Below are 18,914 nucleotides of genomic sequence, written 5' to 3' on the forward strand. Positions count from 1 at the left end.
TTAAAACATTTGCAACACAAGGCACAGTAAATAAATGCTTCTCGAAGAGTATAAAGTTCTCAGTTACCATAAAATGTTTAGCATGCAAAATACAAAATCGACTTTACCCTTTTCTTAAAATACTTTTGCACCCATTATAGTAAACCACAGCAACCCTTAAATATTTATCTACTAAGGTGAATTCCCCCCAAATTCTTCCAGATCTCCAAGTATAAAATAGTTTACCAAATAAAAAAGAAAAGTATTAATTTATGATAAGGCACGAGTGAATACAAAATTTCAATACAATGATAAAAAGTGGCCCAACTTTTTGACTTAAATTTGACTGGTCCTGCAACTGCAACCTGAAATAACTGACAAAGGAATATCCTGTGGTACTTTGGTAATGTGTTTTGAAGTATTGCTGGTCCGTAGTATTGCAGTAGTAGAGCAGTTGTTCAGCTGCTGGCGAGGGACTGGTGGATGGGAGGCTGGAAGCACCGCACATGCTCCACGGGCATGTTCTCCCCGTCCCCCGACTTTAGGTACTTGTTCAAAATGGCGAAGATCTCGTCGTTGAGCACCTGGAATTTGCGAATCCTGTCGACCATTTTCTTGAGCGGCTACAAAAAAAAAGAAAAGTATCACCCGGATGATCAAATCTGCATGTGCTTAGAGCAGTGGTGGAAGAAGTACTCCATATTCTTCATATAAGTAGAAGTTCCGATACAGGACCAAAGTAAAAGTATCTGATAACATTTTTACTTAAGTATAAAAGTATGCATTGTAAAATAAGTAAAAAGAGTTTAATGCGCATGATTTAAGTCATTCGAATCAAACCAGATCTAAACGAGTAAACCACTAAATTAGGTCAAAACAGGAACTAAATTAAACCGCGGATTAAACTAGGTCTAAACCAGGTCTAAACCTCTAAACTGGGACTAAACCAGTTCATCATAGAGGGGTCACTTTGAAAGTAAAATACTTTTACTTTTAACCCAATTTAAAAATGTAGTGGCTTAGAAAGTACAGGTGCAGGCTCTAAAATGTAGTGAAGTAAAAGGTAAACTTTATGATGAATACTTTTTACTAAGTAAAGTAAAAGTGCCTATAATTTGTACTTTTTTACTTTACTTTTCACCATTAAGAAAACCAAAACCAACCAAAACCATTTTAAGGCGAGAGGCTGCAAGTGAAGAAGGTCTCAATAAAACAAAAACAAAACACAACAGTGATATCAATTAAAAACTTAATTTAAAAAATATTTCAGTCATTTTACGTTTTATGAAAAATAAGGCACTTTTTTTTCCTCATAAAAAGTTTATTGTTATATTATATTTACCAATATTTTCAGCGACAAAATCTGACTAATGGAAAGAACCAGGTTTATTCTATCGAAATATCAGATACAAAGACTTTTTTCCACAAACGATTTTGTATCTTTGTAGTTTTTTAATCAGCTATAGGGCTGCAACTAACGATTATTTTGAGAATCGATTAATCGACCGATTATTTTTACGATTAATCGATTAATCGCTTGACTGTGAAAGGTGCATGAAAATTGTATTTTTTTCAATTTTTTTATCACATAGAGCTAAAGTGGCGCCGCTTGAGGACACGTGGATGGAGTACACTTAAAGTAAACGTTTGTAGGAGGCTCTTTGTGCTAATTCTGCTTTGATTGGACGAGACAAAGACAGATATTTATGAAATTTACGATGTACAAAACACTGCAGGCCCTAACTTTAAAAACAAAGTAGGTTTTCATCCAAAATACATAATTGTCATGTCTTTTTTGCTCAATTTTAGTCTGTGTTTACTAGAAAACGATTAATCGATTACTGGAATAGTTGACAACTATTTCAGTAATCGATTAGTTGTCGATTAATCGATTAGTTGTTTCAGCCCTAATCAGCTAATATTTATAAGTGAAAAAAAAATCATTGTTTTATGCAGTTCAAATCTCAATGAGTTAGATATTTAAAAACAAATACACTTTTAAAATGCTGTTGAGTACAAGATATGAAAGTGGAGATTTTGTTGCTAGAGAGTGAAAAGATGACATTATTTTAAACGAGTAAACAGGCTCTAAAGTTTTGTAATATCTCTGCATGCGCCTGAATATTTCTCCGGTCTTTAGCAGAAAGGAAATTACCATATTTGGATTACACCTTTCGCACGTGGATACCAAATGTCAATATTTGTTACAGAAAAAGCGTGGGAAAGTGGACGCTGTAACTGTAACCTCCGTCTTGCTACCGGAGAGAACATCATAAAATAGGCATCACAGAGGGCGAGTGTCGTCTTTTTTTCACTCTGACAGTAAAGACGCCAAGGGAGAAAACTCAACACTGACCTCTGCATGAAAAAAAAATCGATGTTTCACCTTAACTAGCGATGCACGGATCAGCTTTATTCCCACTATGATGGATATTGATTTTCTCACCACGCTCTTGATGACCTCGTCCTTCCCGTCGTGCTTCTGGACCTTGAGGAGATGGTAGCTGAAGTCCAGGACGTCGAAGCGTCGCTGCTGCCCCAACAGAGCGATGATCATGCAGCCGGCCCAGTGCAGCCCGTCCCCAAAGCACTGCCTGCCAACGGGACAAGGGACACACACGGGGTTAAGGCTGATCATTGAGATAAGAGTAAATACTGAGGCTGATCAGAGGCTATGCATCCACCAAGTAAAGATAAAGAAGGTCAAGGTAATTTGTCTTCTGCATTTGATCCATCCTTCACTACTGCCCAACTATACATATTAGATCTTACATGAGTTGAAATGTAAAGGCCTGTATTATGCTTTATTCAGGCTTTTACAGCTTCTTTACACCTCTTATCCATGGTATTTATTTGTAGTGTAACTTAAAACATATATTCATAGGTTTGATGATATTACAAAATGCAGACACATACTACAGGCACTTTTGAAGCCGACCTTAAAGCCCAGAGAAGCTCTGTGTGATTTACATTAGAGTGTGGGCTGGCGTTCTAAACTATACAGCAGGATTACAGAAAAATGTGCAAATTAATCGATCAAAGGTATGTTTTCAACAGTTGATTACCGATGATATAGGACCTCTCAGTGGTTAATTGGCATTATTATTTACGTGGAGTCTTCACTTTGGCAGTCTGATGGTGCTAGTGCCCTCTAGTGGCTGGAACAGTTGCACTACAAACAGCATTAGTGATGTTGGAGGAGCACTTACTCGACGGTGAACTCGTGGGTGCCCACAGGGATGCAGTAGACGAACTGCATAGCGCTCCACAGACGGTGAAACTCCACGCACTCGTCCACGTGCATCACTCCGTTACTCGGCAACGGGCCGCGCCAGATCGGGTCGTCAAGGAAACCGCGCACTCGGGTCATGATCACTTCGAACATGGAGAGGCCGCAGCACAGACGCTCTTTGGTCAGCAGGTCCCCCTCACGAGCGATGGCTATTTGCTACAGAGGAAAACAGGACTTTAAATGAGCATCTCATCAAATCACTTAATAATTCACTAACGAGTCGATCGATGGACAGTTTTTCTAAATCATTTATTAAACTTGACTTCTCTTTGTCCATCACTATGACTTAAACATGTTTAGATCAAGTATTTGTTTTACTGATAACTATTGTCCCTCCTGGAACCGCCACCTTAATGTGGTGTAGGGATTTGAGCGCCCGAATGATCCTGGGAGCTCTGTTGTCGGGGGCTTCGTGCCCCTGGTCGGGTCTCCCAGGGCAAACAGGTCCTAGGTGACGGGTCAGACAAAGAGCGGTTCAGAAGCCCCTTATGAGAGACCAACAGGCCCGGTTAATCATGAGGCCGTCCTTCTGTGGACCCACCACCTGCAGGAAGAGCCATAGGGGGCAGGTGCAATGTGATTTGGGCAGCTCCAACAGCTGCACCCACGACCCAGCAACGGACAAGTGGAAGAAAATGGATGGATGGATGACAACTATTTTTATGTTAATTTATTCACAATTATGATTTATTTTTTGTTTCTTAAGGCTAAAGCTAAAAATAGTTTGGAAATAAACAAAGGAACATTTCCACAATCAACATCCGTCCCCAGTCAAGTCATTTTCAGTGCCAGCGCAGCCCACCGTTAGTTGAAGCTCTGTGATTGAACTCTGGAGGTTCTTAGCTTTCAAATAAGAAATGACATGTTCACAAAGCGATACATGTGCCTGTGTCTCATGTGCTGCTTAACCTCTTAACCCCCACCTTAACCAAGTTTGTCTAGTTCGGCTTTACCCAAATCTAAAAGGTTACAGCTTATAGGTCAGAGTAACGCCTCATTTGAAAGCTAAGACCTACAAAAGTCATCTAAACTGATCCTTTTCCTCGCGATGTTGCAGCGTTGTCATCAATTTTTAGACTTTTTCTTTTCATTGCTTTTATATTAGTTATCGTCACATTTTTAGCTCTTTTTGTTTCTTTTTCTTTTGCCCTTTTGTTGCATTTCTGTCACTTTCCTTTTACTCTTTTGTGTTGTTTTTCTTACGTTTTCGTCACTTTTTCATCTCATTTTTGTTGTTACGTATTTTTGAGGCTTTTTTTCAAGAAGCTTTTAGATTCAGGTAAAGCCAAACTGGAAAAAATGTGCTCGGTTCAGGCGGGGGTTAAGAGTTCAAGTTCAATTGGAGTCCCTTTTTTTGAACCCCGAAAACCAATCCTAAAAACATCACCCTCAGATCTTGTCCTGGGAAGAATTTTCTTTCAACAGCAAATGTTTGTTTCTGACATCTTTCTCTCAAGATGGCGCTAAATTCACATTCAAACAGTGACTCAGATGCTAAAGTGTTTGCCCAGGGCTGGTATTGTGCTTATTATTCAGCCGTTTACCTGTGGAGTCCCGAGTCGCTCGATGAGAGGGACCAGGTGCAGAGCGGTGTATTTCGCCTCCAAGCGCTTCATCTTTGCATCGAGACGTTCCCCTTCTGCAAAACAGGACGTCACCAAAAAAAAAAAAGAAGAAGTAAACATTAGCAGCACATCATCTTTTACTGAGAAATTACCAGCGCGTTTCGTTGGTACCTTTGACGTGGACTCTGGGGAGGATGTTCTGGAAAGGCGCGGCGTGAAGCAAATCGCAAACTTCCTCCTGGGACTGAACAGAGCACAAGGAAAGGCAATTAAAATACAGCAATGGGGCTTTTCTGGAAGCTCCGCACCCAGTCTCCTCTCGAAAATACTGCATATGTGACTGAGTGGGCTAAATCTCCTAGAAAGAGGCGGCACAAGGCTCATCACATACTTCTAAACCTATTCACCTTACTTAGGAAATCTTGGCCCGACTGCATAGATATATTCCTCGGCTTCGGTCTTAAAGATATGTTCTTACCTGAGCTTAGACGAGTTGATGTGTACCTGTCTGGTCTTTGTGCGTGCTCTCAGTCACGCAAAGAGACCAAAGATGTTGCTAGTGGGGGTGAAGTTAGAAGCGACAAAGCTCTTCCATGGGGAACGCATGAAGACCAGGCAGGTACGCATCAACTCGTCTAAGCTCAGGTAAGAACATATCTCAGTATGGAAAAACGGTGTCCTGTTCCTTTAACAAATCCTCACAGCCAAACTATTAAACTCTTAACCCCCACCTGAACCAAGCATATTTTCGCCAGTTTGGCTTTACCCAAATCTAAAAGCTTAAAAAAAAGCATAAAAATAGCCATGAAAACGAGGATGAAAAGACTGCAAAAGAGTGACAAAAACGTGCTGGAAAAGCAACAAAAAAAGTGACAAAAACGAGGCAAAAACATGATAAAAAATCAAAAAAAAAAAAAAATCAATCAACAAACAACAAATAACAGCAAAAAAGTAACAAAAACGTACCAGAAACGCAAAAAAAGAGACAAAAACACGACAAAAAAACAAAATCGTGATCACTTTTGATGATCTTAGCTTTCAAATGAGGCATTACATTGTAGCTTTCCAGTTGAAGAACTTTTAGATTTGGGTAAAGCCGAACTGGAGAAAATGCACTCGGTTCAGTAAGAGGTTAAAGCAGAATCAAAACAGAAATCACACAAAAATATCGCTTAGAATAATCCGAAGGCCACGCGAACACATTTCCTTTGAGCTTCTCCGCGAGTATTCCGTTTATTCCCCTTTAATTTTGTCACTGTCTCTGATTTCCCCGCTCACAAGAAGTGCCAGGATTGAGCGGAATAAGGTGATTATAAACTTCAGTGTGTCCTGCTTTAGTCTTATCTCAGCAAACTTTAAAACAACAACGACTCAAGGTCCAGCCTGTTTCCGCACATACCAGACTATGTTCGCTCAGGAGGCAGAAGAGGATGGCGTTGCCCACTTCCCTCAAGTTTTGGAAGCAGACCGTTTTGAGTTCGGCGTACTCCACAATGTCCTTGAGCTGGTGATGAAAGAACTCCAAGATACCTGGAGGAAAAAATGCACCAATTATTTAGTCCAGCTACAAGTGAAACTGCTCTGAACTTTGCATGAGGGCAGCAGGCAGACCTTTTGTGCGAGACGCTGCAGCCAATTATTTTGGCTGCATAAAGTGAAATTATTCATTGTGTTCCCAGCCGTGAGAGGTAAGGCGAGATTATTGAGGGTGTTTGGTGGGCAGAAAAGTAAAACTTACCCAGACTCTGTTATTAATAAACTATAACATTTGCCCAGTAAATAGAATCAAATACAAGCATTCATTTAATTATGTACTACGTCTTGTTCCAAATGCTACATGGTGATCACCCCCTAACCTTGTCTGTGTCTAGCTGAGCATTAGCAGCATGTTTGGTATCGCTTGCCAGTTTATTTATCAGCATTTTGTGTCAATTTAGTTGCTCTTGTGATGTAGCAGCAAACAGTTTAACTTGATGAAATAATCTAGAATGTAACTTTAAATGCTGAAATATATTCTTCTTTATTTCAGAAAGATTTATAAGGCTCTGTATTGGTCTCACCCGCTTTTAGCCCAAAACGTATAGAAAAAATCTGTCAATCAACAAAATGAACAGAGCACAAACTGTGGCAATGTCCAAAACTAGACATGAGACCTAGACCTGACTATTGCGGCCCTTAGGTCTTTTTTCTTCCTAGTTTGGCTCAAGTGAAACATCTCAGTCTTGTTGAGGATTTGTATCTGTAAATATACCCTTATCTCTAGTATAAAATCCTGTAGCCTATAGTCTAACCAACTACATAACTGCAACTCTTACAACGCCAAAGGGGCCTTTGAATAATATAAGACCCTTGCAATATTGAACAGCATATGGCAAGTTCTCCCCTTACTCTAAACCATACACGTTTGTTTAACTCTTACCCGGAGAGCCGTACTCATGACGGGGAAGTCTGCAGATTTTGGGCATCACTTCCATCAGGGTCTTCACGTACTGCATGATGGTGCCTTGAAGCTGTGCAGGGAAAAGTTTAATTAATTCTACTGTTGTTGGACACTGCTTAATAAATTATAATAAAAAATAATATATATAATAAACTATAAATTATTAGGGTGGTTACATTCACTTTTTTGCACCAGTGTATTTCACTATTACAGGAAATACCAATTACCGTATTTACCGGACTATAAGTCGCACCTTTTTTCATAATTTGGCTGGGGTGCGACTTATATATCAAAATATGTGATTTTACATGTTTGTTTTTTTCACACTGACAGCCGCTAGAGGGCGCTCTAGGCTTGAGTACCTGTTACTCATGTACCACTGAAAATGTAAAAACCGGTAATTGAGCAGCAGAAAGAAAGTTTGGACTGAGCGAAAAACGAAAAGTGGAGGTTTCTCTTACTGCAATGAAGAAAACAAAATAAGATAATCTCGAGCTAAAAGCTAGATGGCCACAGCAAGAGGAACGAGTTTGCAAATGAAAGCTTGAACAAATTAATGCCGGGAGAGGCTTGTAACGGTGCATTAACGCCTCCATGCCCAGGTAGTTGCCAATAGATACAGACGGCATCTCTGGAATCGCCCATATATGGTCATGTTTGAAAACAGTTAAGGGGGAAAACAATAAATCTAATTATTCAAAAACTACTGTAACAAATGCTGAAATATGAATATAGTTTCTACTAAATAATGATACAAAGGCATGGGGAGGAGCAAAGTGGTTCAACAGCCCATAAATACATGAATAACGGAGAATGCTAACTTGATGCTACATGTTAGCATCGGGCTAATGCTAACGGTTAGCTAGCGCTTGCTACAACTGCCGTTTTTTCACTTCTACTGAACAATCTGCTGTGAGAAAATATCCATATGGGCCCGATTTACACTTGACTTTATTTATGTGTGATAAATATGTTCATATTCCATCAGAAAATGGCTAAAAAGAGTGGAAAATTGTGTTTCTCTAAAGATTCTATTTTCCTCCTCGGCGAAGCCACGCCCCCCTCTATGACGAGATGCCGTCTGTATCTATGGTGCGACTTATACTCTGGAGCGACTTATATAACAGAAAAAAAACCTTTTTGAAGGCAATCTTCTCTTTCAGCGCCTCCAAAACAACAACATAGGTTCCCCCGGCTCTGGTTCTAGTTGATTACCATCAGGTAATGATGATCACCATCAGGTTTGGACCGGTTAAAAAACGTTGTTTGTCTCCCAAATGGTTAGAAAATATTTTGTTTTTTAAAATGGTTGTGTGGGTAACATTAAAGGGTTAAATGCATATATTTTTATACACAATTGTCTTTACATGAGCTTTCAATCACTTGTACATGATGCATCTGCTCTATAACCATAACTATAACATTAACCTCGCACCCACAACAACACCATGTGACACTGACCAGGCTCTTGACCACTTTCAGCAGCTCCTCCATCACCACGGCGATGCCCTGGTAACCCAGCAGCCGGCACATGACCTTGATGTGAGGGGGGCCCACGAAGTTTCTGTACGAGCTGTAAATACTGCTGTACGCCAGGTTCAGGGTCTGCGGAGAGACAGAAACATCATTACTTCCTGCTACCGACTGATGAAGCTCAGTCTTGTGTGAATCTGAATGTTTAAAAACATTTCCTTCCAAACCAGATGAATAAGAGGATGATTCAATGGTGACGCACGCGCTGCAGTTTAATGAAATGTGTAAATGAATGACTAATGTGTTTTTTCAACAGGCATTTGCTGGGTCAATGTGACGTAAATAATCCAAGGACATACGGAGAAATTCAATTGAAAGGTTCACCAAAAAAAAGAGACAAAATAGAGGTCAAAAGCCAGATTTTCTTCTTTCATCCCAAGGACAATCACAAAACACGTTTCAACTGCTATTGAAGCTGAATTCCTCTGCAAGGGACAACTAAACAGGAAAAGAGATGCAAAAATGGGTCTAGCTGATAGTTAAAAAAAAAAGAAAAGAAAACATCTAGGCAAAAAGAAAAACGAAAACATCTAGGCAAAAAGAAAAACGAATGAACCAAATCAACATGGTGCATTTTAACATAATCTGGGACGTTTACTATACTGAAAGAAGAGCCAGGTTTTGTGTGTCACCAATTACGTAATTCTGCAAACTCATCCGACCTTTAAGGACGTTCACCGAGGACAGAGGCTCTTTGGGATGATGCGTCGCTCCATCTGTCAATCTTGTTTAATAATGTTACAGATTTCTTTGAGTGTGTGAGCAATTCACTTTCTCCATTTCTATAGAAAGGACTTTGCAACCGAATGTCTGGAGAAAAGGTCATAAAATTACCCGGAGCCATCAGAGTAATGTAACTAACCCTGCAGTCCAGTCCAGGCAGTATAAACTTAAAAATTAGCCTGTAAGGAATGAATCTCAAAGCGGGCGCAGGGTTTTCAACAGCGGCTGACATTGACATTTCGGACAAACGCTTGGAGGCTACAACATGTCGTCAACATCATGCATCCCTCCATCTGCCCTGACCCAGTTTTTGGAGTTTTAACCATTTTGTACAGTATTTCTGCTTTTCTGCATGTTGGAAGAATTCATATACTCAATTCCAATCCATCTCATTGTTCAATTCCTTTAGCCATTTCCATCAGAATAGGACAATGTCTGTTCAAGATTCTTCCAAACCATTGCCTATCACTGATTCATAATAAGCAGCATCACTTTGATGACTAATAGCACACATTATATTACACTTGCTTTGTCAAAACCCTGGTGTAAGTTCTTAATTTCTTACATTAATTCTTAACACATATTTTCTTATTTCACATACCTCACTGGGCTATTTACCCCACACACCACCACAAGGCGCTTACAGTCCACTTTCACCCACACCCTTCACCAGTGACCAAGCTCTCCACAATGGGAGATAAGGCCTTTAAGGCAGTTGCCCCTAGACTCTGGAACTCTGGGGAGCCCCTGAGAGTGTTGAGGCCTGAAAACACATTTATTTAAAAAGGCCTATTAGTCTGTTAAAGTTTCTACGTGGTCTTTCACTGTTTTGTTCCTGTGCTTGCTTTGTTTTACTATGTCAGTGTTCATTTTGTTTTTATCTGATTTTATTCACCTGTTGTAGCACTTTGAGGTTTCTTTTAAATACAAGTGCAATATAAATAACATTTATTATTGTTATTATTATTATTATTTAGTTTCTCCTTAGAGCCACCAACGCCATTGTTATGGAATACTCTGTTATATTCTTTATTTTAGTTCACTTAATTTGTGTGTGTGTATGATTTGGGAAAACTACTTTTAAGGTTGCTCTTGTTTCCCCCTTTCTTTAACTAATAGAACCAGCGGACACTTTTCCACCTCTTCATAATGTATTTGCTCTAAATCATTTCCCAAGCTCATATTATCCATAATGCATGTTTCTAATCTAAAGACATTTTCTCTGTGTCACTCACACATCATCTAATACGTGTTATAATGCCTTTGCAAAGTTAAATCCTGGAGGCGTTAAAATGCCCATAAACTCTCCATGAACTCACGGATTATTCACACGGAGGTGACAACTGTGGCACTTGCAGCCCTTCACTCTAATCTGATTTGCATGTACAGGGGGCACAATATAGATGTCACTCAATGCCAATCCGCTGCAATATAACTATATTTACTGAAGAACACCCACTCTCCCCCCCTCTCTCTCTCTCTCCCTCTCTCTCTGGCAGAGTAATGATGCTGCCGCTGCTCTAATCCCGTAGTGTGGCAGGCAGCAGCGGAGGACTCGGCATCTGTTGAGTCCACGCGTCGCAAAAATGACAACATTTTAGCAGGAAATGTGGAAAGAAATCATGTTTCTCATAATAACAGCGGACACTACTGCTTGATATGTGCAGAAGACTTCAGCTGCTTTACCGGTGAGTCTTCATTTTAGTTTAAATCTTACAACTAGTAACTCTGAATACTAAATTACAAGTATGTTTTGTTACCTCATCACTGACGCACTCAATTTGGAGCAATCTGAGGAGCAATGTTTTATCATATGGGAGATTTATGCAGATTATCAATGTACTTAATGGACAAAAATCACCAAAAGCAGTTCCCACAAAATCATCAATGTTAGATTTGTTTTTCTCTCTGCAAAGGATTATTAATGGGAGTGGGAGTTTCGATGGATAAATACGTAGTTCAGTCTCTTCTTGCAATTACTGGTGCATCACTTGTTTTCCCATGTCATAGTTTTATTAAGCAGTTGTGGTCAGAATATACCGCACATGGCTGTCTATGCAGTGGCCATTTTACTGCAATAAGTCCCATTTTAGTTTGCATTGTACAACTGAAATAAACTAACTTTCTTGCCAGAGCTGCACGATATGAGGATATGGCAATGCTCGACAAAGGACTTTGTTTAAATGCGATATTTTACAAACCATTTCAAGTTCTTTTCAATTTGAACAAACATTATAATCAATATATCTTGTGCAGTACTACATAATGTCTATAATGTTCTTCTAATGTCTATAATTTTCTTCTAATTGTTGCAAATTGTCCTTTTTGAATTGATTATCGATACAATTTTCTGTAGTGACTCATAAACTAGCCTGGTTTGACGGCCAATCCCAATTCAAGACAAAGAGAGAGAGAGTGACAGTAGACTTGAAATATAATATAGTTTGTAATGCAGAAAAATATGAATAGAGATTGAAAGATCAACGGGTTATCATATTTGCAGCTTCATATTTGTTCACATTGAAAGGGAAGATCTCATACAACATAATCCTATTTACTTCGGTGGTTTCTTCTGGATTTTCTCCAGTCCATAAACCTTCACTAAACCTGTTCTGCACTCAAACTTATTACTGCAGGAATGATTTGTGAGCCTGGCTAAAAATGGTGGCTTGTATTTTTTCCCTCCTGCTGCCAGTAGAGTGCGCTCCGAGCACCACATGAGATGCTTAAACTGGAGTCGTAACTCAACAGCTGCCTTTTCCATACACATAGATATCGATTATGAAACGTTAAAACCATGCTGGGGAGCACACTAGCATTTCAAAAAGTCATTTATTAATTATGCAGGAAATATCCACTTTAACCTAAGGGGACAAGTGTAATGTTGTTTTGCTTCATGATTTTCAGCACTATCCAATCAATGCATTGCCTGCAGATCACCACCTTTTGTCATATAACGATGTTATCCCTTTCATACACAATGCAATATTTATCATTCTCCTCACAGTGAAGGTGCTTCCAGAGGGCACACATTCTGAGGCTATGACATGTCTTATAATTTCATTGAACACAATGTTCTCTATAGGGAGCGCAATAGGAGCGCACCTATTGTGTGTGCTTAAATCCTGACATGAATGTAAGGTACGAGAACAAAAGATTTTCTTCAAAGTGGTGTAATCACTGGCACCATCTCAACAAGTGGCTTGAAATTACAATACAGTGGTTTCTAAAAGGATGGAATCTGTGAGCAGTACAGATCATCTTTGAGCATTTTCCTCTCAAGAGTCAGACAAATTATATGCCTCCTTTTGGAACGTGCTCATGCTCTTACTGATGCCATCTTTATTTTCTTTGAATTATTTTGATGCTTTTATCACTTCATTTACTGCTCATTTACGGCCCACCAAGAACTTTCTAAATTGACAAATTACGTCTCAACCTTGAAACTTCAGACCCATGATTCTCAAACTTTTCAGAATCAGAATCATTTATTAATGGCCACACAACAGAGTTGGTGGGATTTGTTTTCGGTACAGCACATCATGCTCACATCTCTCCTGTGCCAGTCACAGACACACAGATAGTCAATGCAACATTACAGACAACAGATATAGGTACAGTTACTATAGGCATGTGGTTAGTGTCCGTTTGACAGTTGGGAAAAAACTGTTCTCGAGTTTACTTTTAAAGACCATTTCACACAAAATACCACTCAAAAAAATATGTCTTTCCATAGAACATCAGGACTAGACGAAGACCAAATCTGGACGAAGCCAGGCCTAAAATATGCAAAAATGGGTCTGAACTTGTTCTAAATCTAGAGTAGACTTGGTGTAAACCAAGTCTGTCTACAGCAGGAAAACACCAGACTATACATAAATATGAATGCAATTCCTGAGTACCAGAAGAAGCAAAGTACTACCAATGGCATAATACAAGCTTGATAACCACTGTATTGCAACTTTTAAGCTAGTGGACAAACACTGATTTATGCATGAAAAAGACAGCAACAAATGATGCAAGTGCTAAACTAGAAATGAACAAGTGCAGAATGCAATTATTCAAGCAATTAGTCATTTCTTTTCTTCAAATTGTACCATGTCCCTGGGCTCTCAGTATGTTTAAATACTTTGTGCTTTCAGACCTCCACAAACATTATGAAATGCATGTGATCCTTGTAATTGTTTAGCAGCTATTTTTTCTGTCTTCTCTCAAATAATAAGGCCCCTAAGGATTTAACAACTGCAAGTCTTATCGTAATTGCAATAACTAGACTCCTGAGTAACAACAGAAGCTTGTACTTGTACCTCAGCTGAGAACCACTGAAAGTAATTGAAATGTTTTTGAAATGTCTCTTCAGTGACCGCAAAGAAAGACCACATTAAGACTTAAAGAGTTTGCATTCACTCAACAACTCCAAAAGCAGCGCTGCATTATGGGAGTCATCGTGTACAACATCTCGGCCACCTCCGCGAAAGTGAGCTGGCCCCGTTCACCCGACTGCCTGGACACTTTCTACAGCGTCATGTACGACCCCAACTGGAACAGCATCTTGATGGGCTACAAGCGGAAGAGCTTCATGCACGAGGAGCGGATCCCGGTGAGCCAGACGAGTACACACCTGGCCAACCTGCACCCCCAGACCGCCTACTTCCTGTGTGTGACCTGCCAGGCGGCCAATCCCGTTCGAGAGCAGTGTCAGGTAGGTTTATGATCATATATAGGGGTGCGAGATATATTTCATTTCAAGTATTTGCAACATTCACAAACAAAATAGCCGTGAAAATGTCTTCCGTCCTCCCCGTTTTCTGCACCGTGTCAGAGTAGGATTAGCCCAATCAAACCAGCTAGATTTTCTTAACGAGAAGCCTACATTTCGCCACAAAAAAAAGCAACTTCTTCAGTGCAGCTCCCATGAAATGTCATTGCATAAATATTGATTAGTGCTTGCAAAGTTTTGATGTTGACAGTTATGGGACGACCGCTATAATTAATTCAATCTAACTGTCAAGACGTTGTGAAAGACATTTGCATCTTGTCATAATATTATCCATCTCCATTTATACTAGACAGTCATCACATCCTGGTTTCCATCTCATTTAATCTTTCACTGCTTTCCTGGCAGCTCTAATAATTTTTTCATTGTGCAATTAATTTAAGATTTTCATTTTTGTTTAATGCAGCTCCTTCAATATTTAAAGGGACTATACAGAGTTTGAAAATGTTATAATAATGTATTTTCCTCCCTCTACATGTTCGAGCCATGTCCTAATGTGTAGAATGAGCTCAGACCTGTTCACCACATCTGCCTCTAAAATCCTGCACTGTCACTCAAAAAGGTGTTAATTCGGGTCTGAAGTGCCGTCATGCACGAGCTTAATATAGAAGGTGCAGTTACACGTATGACCTGAGATGGCAGTAGTGAGTATAAACTGGCAAACTTGCATCTAGCCCCTTTAAGTTTTTCCAGTTCAGTTGAGTAGATACAGTACATTTCCTCTTTAGTGCATCTATAAAAAGACAAGGTTCTGATCTTACTTACAGAAGAATATATACGTAAATCACAGTACGTATATTAAGTGTGCCCATTAAGTCAATCGCTGACACAAACAGGATCTCAGTCACTCACACACACTTGATGGAGGAAGAGCGAGCATAGATGAAGAGAGAGGAGACAGGTCGATACATCCCTCTTACCTGTTCACTCTTTTTCTGTCCCTCGAGTAGTTTGTTGTTGTTCGATGTGAGCCAAATAAAGCCGACTTTGTTCAAGTCTGAAGCCCTGCCCCTGACAATTACCATGCCTCTCCTTTTATTCACCAAGACGACTCAAATATTTGAAGAGCAAGCAACAAGCCTCAATTTTCATTTATTTTGGGATAACTATTTTGGGCAATTTGACCAGTCTTTATTTAGTCCAGGTCCTACAATCCACAAAAAAAAATAACTGCATTATGATAAGTGATGACAGGATATAACATTGGGCCGCTTTGACACAAATCATTGTTCATAATAATTTATCAAGTTGTTCTAGCCTTGTTTTATTATGCAGTGTTATACATTATACATATGTAACAACCCTGATTAAAAAAAAAAAAAAACCCTTGTGGCCTTTTGATAAATCTATAGGTAGATCTCCAGGCCTTGCTGACTTTGAATGCAGCTCACAAAAACAGTGTAGACACCCCTGACGTTTATACATCTAAATCTTACAAGAATCTGCATACTATTTTACAAACAGCTTTACTGCTGACTCTATACCTCTTGACATATCTTTTGACTATGTGGCAACATGTATAAGGTTTTCCTCTGAGGTTTCATTAATGTTCTATAAATAATCCAAATAATGAAGTACATTTACATTACGCAGTACAAGCTTCTGAAAGCTCTACCCTGTTGCCATTATTCATTCACTCCACATTCATTCAAAGCAAGGCGGGTGCAGTGTTGGCCTTTGACACGACGACAGAATGCACAGGCGGAAGCAGGATTTGAATCACTGACCTTGGACAAATTCTGCGCCCGTTATATTATTCACGATCCATCCCCTGTACGTGTCCAAACCACCTCAGTCAACATCTAACATGAGCCGCCGCTATTATGGACTCATTCATTTCGTAATCCAATTCATCCTTGTCATGTAAACCTCAATGTTTCCACCTCTGCAGCTTATCATAATCCTTTTCCACCCTTTTCCCCCTCTTCACCCCAGGTTTTCAACACAGTGGGCGACAGCAGTGACCCGAACGACCGGACAAGCTGGGAGCTGGCGATGGGCGTGTGGCTGACCTGCTGCATCCTCCTCATGGTCATCGCCGCCGCCCTTCTCTGGGGCTGCATTCGCACCCTCTGCGCCTGTCCCGATCCACCTAGCATTGATCGCGGGATAGTGAGGGACCAAATCCACCAAGAGAATGCCAACTCGGGACGCCTGTACACCCCGAGCAGCAGCGAGGAAAGCAACAACCACGGGACAGTGATGCAAAGCCCACTCATACCCATCCAAAACAATAACAGCAGTAGTACGCTCACGCTGAACCAGGAGCACGAGCTGAGGAGCCTTTCTAAGCTGTCTGGGAGCGAGCCAGCGTGAGCAGACTGGATTGAGGTCATTATAGCATTGTTTTTTTTGCGCAGTTGTCTTTTTTTATTTTATTATCCGCTGTTGAAATCCCATTTCATTCATGCAGCAGAAAAGCTTTTGACGAGAGATTTGAAACTCCGGAAATGAACCGTTTGGCTAGATAAATGGCTTGTTTGGGATGTTGTGCTGAACGTTTTTCTTGTAAATAAAGCCAAGCTCAGGAAGATTTGCAGTTCCTTTTAGTCCGCGTGGCGGTGAATAATAAGTGAGTCCACTTTTCTGACAGTTGCGTTTCAAGTCACACTGTGCAACAGGCACTCATTCATCTTTCTAACGAGCATTTCTGCTTTGGTTACTGGAACATATCACGGCAATTATGGCCCCCCTGGACAGTGGGCAGTTATTTCCCTTCCACATTAATGTGGAAACACATTAAAGCGCAAATTAAATAACTGTGTTCAAAGAGTAATAAAGGTGTTCAACATGTGTATGTGTAACAAAGGGCTACAAGGTGAACATAGTGTCTCACTTTAGATAACAGCCCGTGCTCATGTGTAGTTACTGGGTCATTAAAAAGCATTAAAAGGAATTAAAGTATGCTATAATCAAGGCCTTAAATGTCATTAAGCATTAAATTGAATTCAAACTGGCATGAAATCTAAATTTCTCTGAAAATGATATTACTCAACAATTTTTAGGTTCATCAAAATTAAAAAAAAAAAACTATGGGCTAAACATATTCAGCCACAGTTTTGGCTGACATTCTCTTTTTGCTCAAGAGTTTCCCGTTTTGTCCAAGTTCCTTTCCTCTGTTTAATTAAATGTTTGCAAATGAAACAAATGAAATGTGCGTCAATTTAATATGCATTAAAAAATACATTGAAAAGCCACACACACCTTTGTTACACGTTGTATACAGTTGTTACACTTTGGACACCTTTATTAAACCGTGCACTTTAATGTGTAACTACCTGTTCAAACATATGTAATCACTTTTTTGTTCCTGTAACTCGCAGGCTGTAATCTAAAGTGTTACCGAAAATTGTTCCACAAGTTTGCCGTGAATAGGACTTCAAAATGGTTTCAGATATATATGGCTATTATGCACACTATTATAGAGAGAATAAAGGGAAGTAACACAAATGAAGTTGCCTCACTTGTCAAAAGCATTAGCGTGTTGACGTATACTGACCTTTGAACCGTACAAGTACTGTGGCTGAGCGGTGGGTGGTTTGTCCCTTTGAAACTCCTGAGAGAAAGGCAGGATTGTGCGCACAAATCTGAAAACAAGCACAAAGAGAGGGGAAGAAATGGAGCATTCAATAACAGGCTTGATTATTACGGCAATACTGCCGCTAAATTTAACTAAAGAATCTTCCGATTACACTAAATCAGGACCATAACATGGCTAAGAGGGAAGTAAATTTAATTAGAGGGAAGTAAATTAACTATGACAGAACTTTTGCACATTTTTAAGTTACCATGTGTTTAGGTTTTTGGTCATGTTAGAAAAAACTGTTGCAAGACCTCAGTAATACATTATGGCTTCATTGCATCACCTAAAATTACGATAACAATAATCTGCCAATATATTGTGCAGTCCTGAGACGTTCAAATATAAATTCACATTAATCTTCCTTTCTATATACTAATTTTGATCTTTACAGTAGAACACCATCACATTCACATTGTCCACTGAAGCTGTCAGGCAGATGGTGATATGTTAATCTGTGTATTGTGTTATTTGAAAATAATCATCTCCCTTTAATCCACGGATGAACTCCCCCCCGTTTGGTCAGTCCACAAAATAAGCTGCTGACTGTAAATACTGAAAACCTATTGTTACGGAGACCGAGTTTAATCCCATCTATTGCAACAAACTATGAAAAGTCTTATTCGGAGTATCAGCAGTGATTGTAATGGGATTGGCATTTTCTACCATATTTACATTTCAGTGGCTTTAAAACAAGTTATTTCATGTCTGTGTAAGAGATTTCCGACGTATTAAAGGGTTTCAAAGACGAGAACTGGACTGAGTTGTTTGGGTCGAGGACATTTGGGGCTATGCTGTTATATTGCTACCAACCCGTGTGTCATTCAGTCTTATAGTTTGACTTGTGTGTGAGAAGAAGCCTCTGATGAGTGAAGTGGCACGTCTTTAACTCAAACAACCCAGTCCAGTTGACAACTTTGAACTTAACACACAAGTTTGTGCATTTAATCATAAGTTTCTTGAGCTTTGTGGAAATGTAATAACCATATTTTGTGCAATGACTGTGGAAAATAGGCAGCAGTCTG

General features: G+C 39.6%; 2 protein-coding genes across 2 annotated transcripts in view; one reads left to right on the forward strand and one right to left on the reverse strand.

Moving 5' to 3' along the window:
• Positions 1 to 27: 27 nt before the first annotated feature.
• The window catches only part of cyfip1 (cytoplasmic FMR1 interacting protein 1), a 40,313-nt gene continuing 21,426 nt past the window's right edge, over positions 28 to 18,914 (reverse strand). The window contains exons 23-31 of the mRNA XM_079574858.1: positions 17,809 to 17,896; positions 8,738 to 8,881; positions 7,256 to 7,346; positions 6,236 to 6,366; positions 5,008 to 5,080; positions 4,816 to 4,910; positions 3,189 to 3,427; positions 2,426 to 2,573; positions 28 to 602 (exon numbers count right to left, since the gene is read on the reverse strand). Coding sequence (XP_079430984.1) covers positions 438 to 602; positions 2,426 to 2,573; positions 3,189 to 3,427; positions 4,816 to 4,910; positions 5,008 to 5,080; positions 6,236 to 6,366; positions 7,256 to 7,346; positions 8,738 to 8,881; positions 17,809 to 17,896 — 1,174 coding nt within the window. The 3' untranslated portion in view covers positions 28 to 437. The remainder of the gene's footprint in view (positions 603 to 2,425; positions 2,574 to 3,188; positions 3,428 to 4,815; positions 4,911 to 5,007; positions 5,081 to 6,235; positions 6,367 to 7,255; positions 7,347 to 8,737; positions 8,882 to 17,808; positions 17,897 to 18,914) is intronic.
• On the forward strand, positions 11,049 to 16,823 carry fndc9 (fibronectin type III domain containing 9). Its single transcript, XM_079574429.1, has 3 exons — positions 11,049 to 11,220; positions 13,893 to 14,234; positions 16,245 to 16,823. Exons 2-3 carry the CDS (start codon positions 13,968 to 13,970, stop codon positions 16,623 to 16,625), a joined length of 648 nt encoding a protein of 215 aa, XP_079430555.1. The 5' UTR covers positions 11,049 to 11,220; positions 13,893 to 13,967; the 3' UTR covers positions 16,626 to 16,823.

Source organism: Gobius niger (genome assembly GCF_951799975.1).
Source record: "Gobius niger genome assembly, chromosome: 17".
In the NCBI taxonomy this organism is placed as follows: domain Eukaryota; kingdom Metazoa; phylum Chordata; class Actinopteri; order Gobiiformes; family Gobiidae; genus Gobius; species Gobius niger.

What these genes read in the sequence shown, in the direction of transcription:
- fndc9 (XM_079574429.1), top strand. Translation starts at nt 13,968, where the DNA reads ATGGGAGTCATCGTGTACAACATCTCGGCCACCTCCGCGAAAGTGAGC. An exon ending in CCGTTCGAGAGCAGTGTCAG is followed by an intron (nt 14,235 to 16,244) that starts GTAGGTTTATGA and finishes TCTTCACCCCAG; the next exon opens with GTTTTCAACACAGTGGGCGA.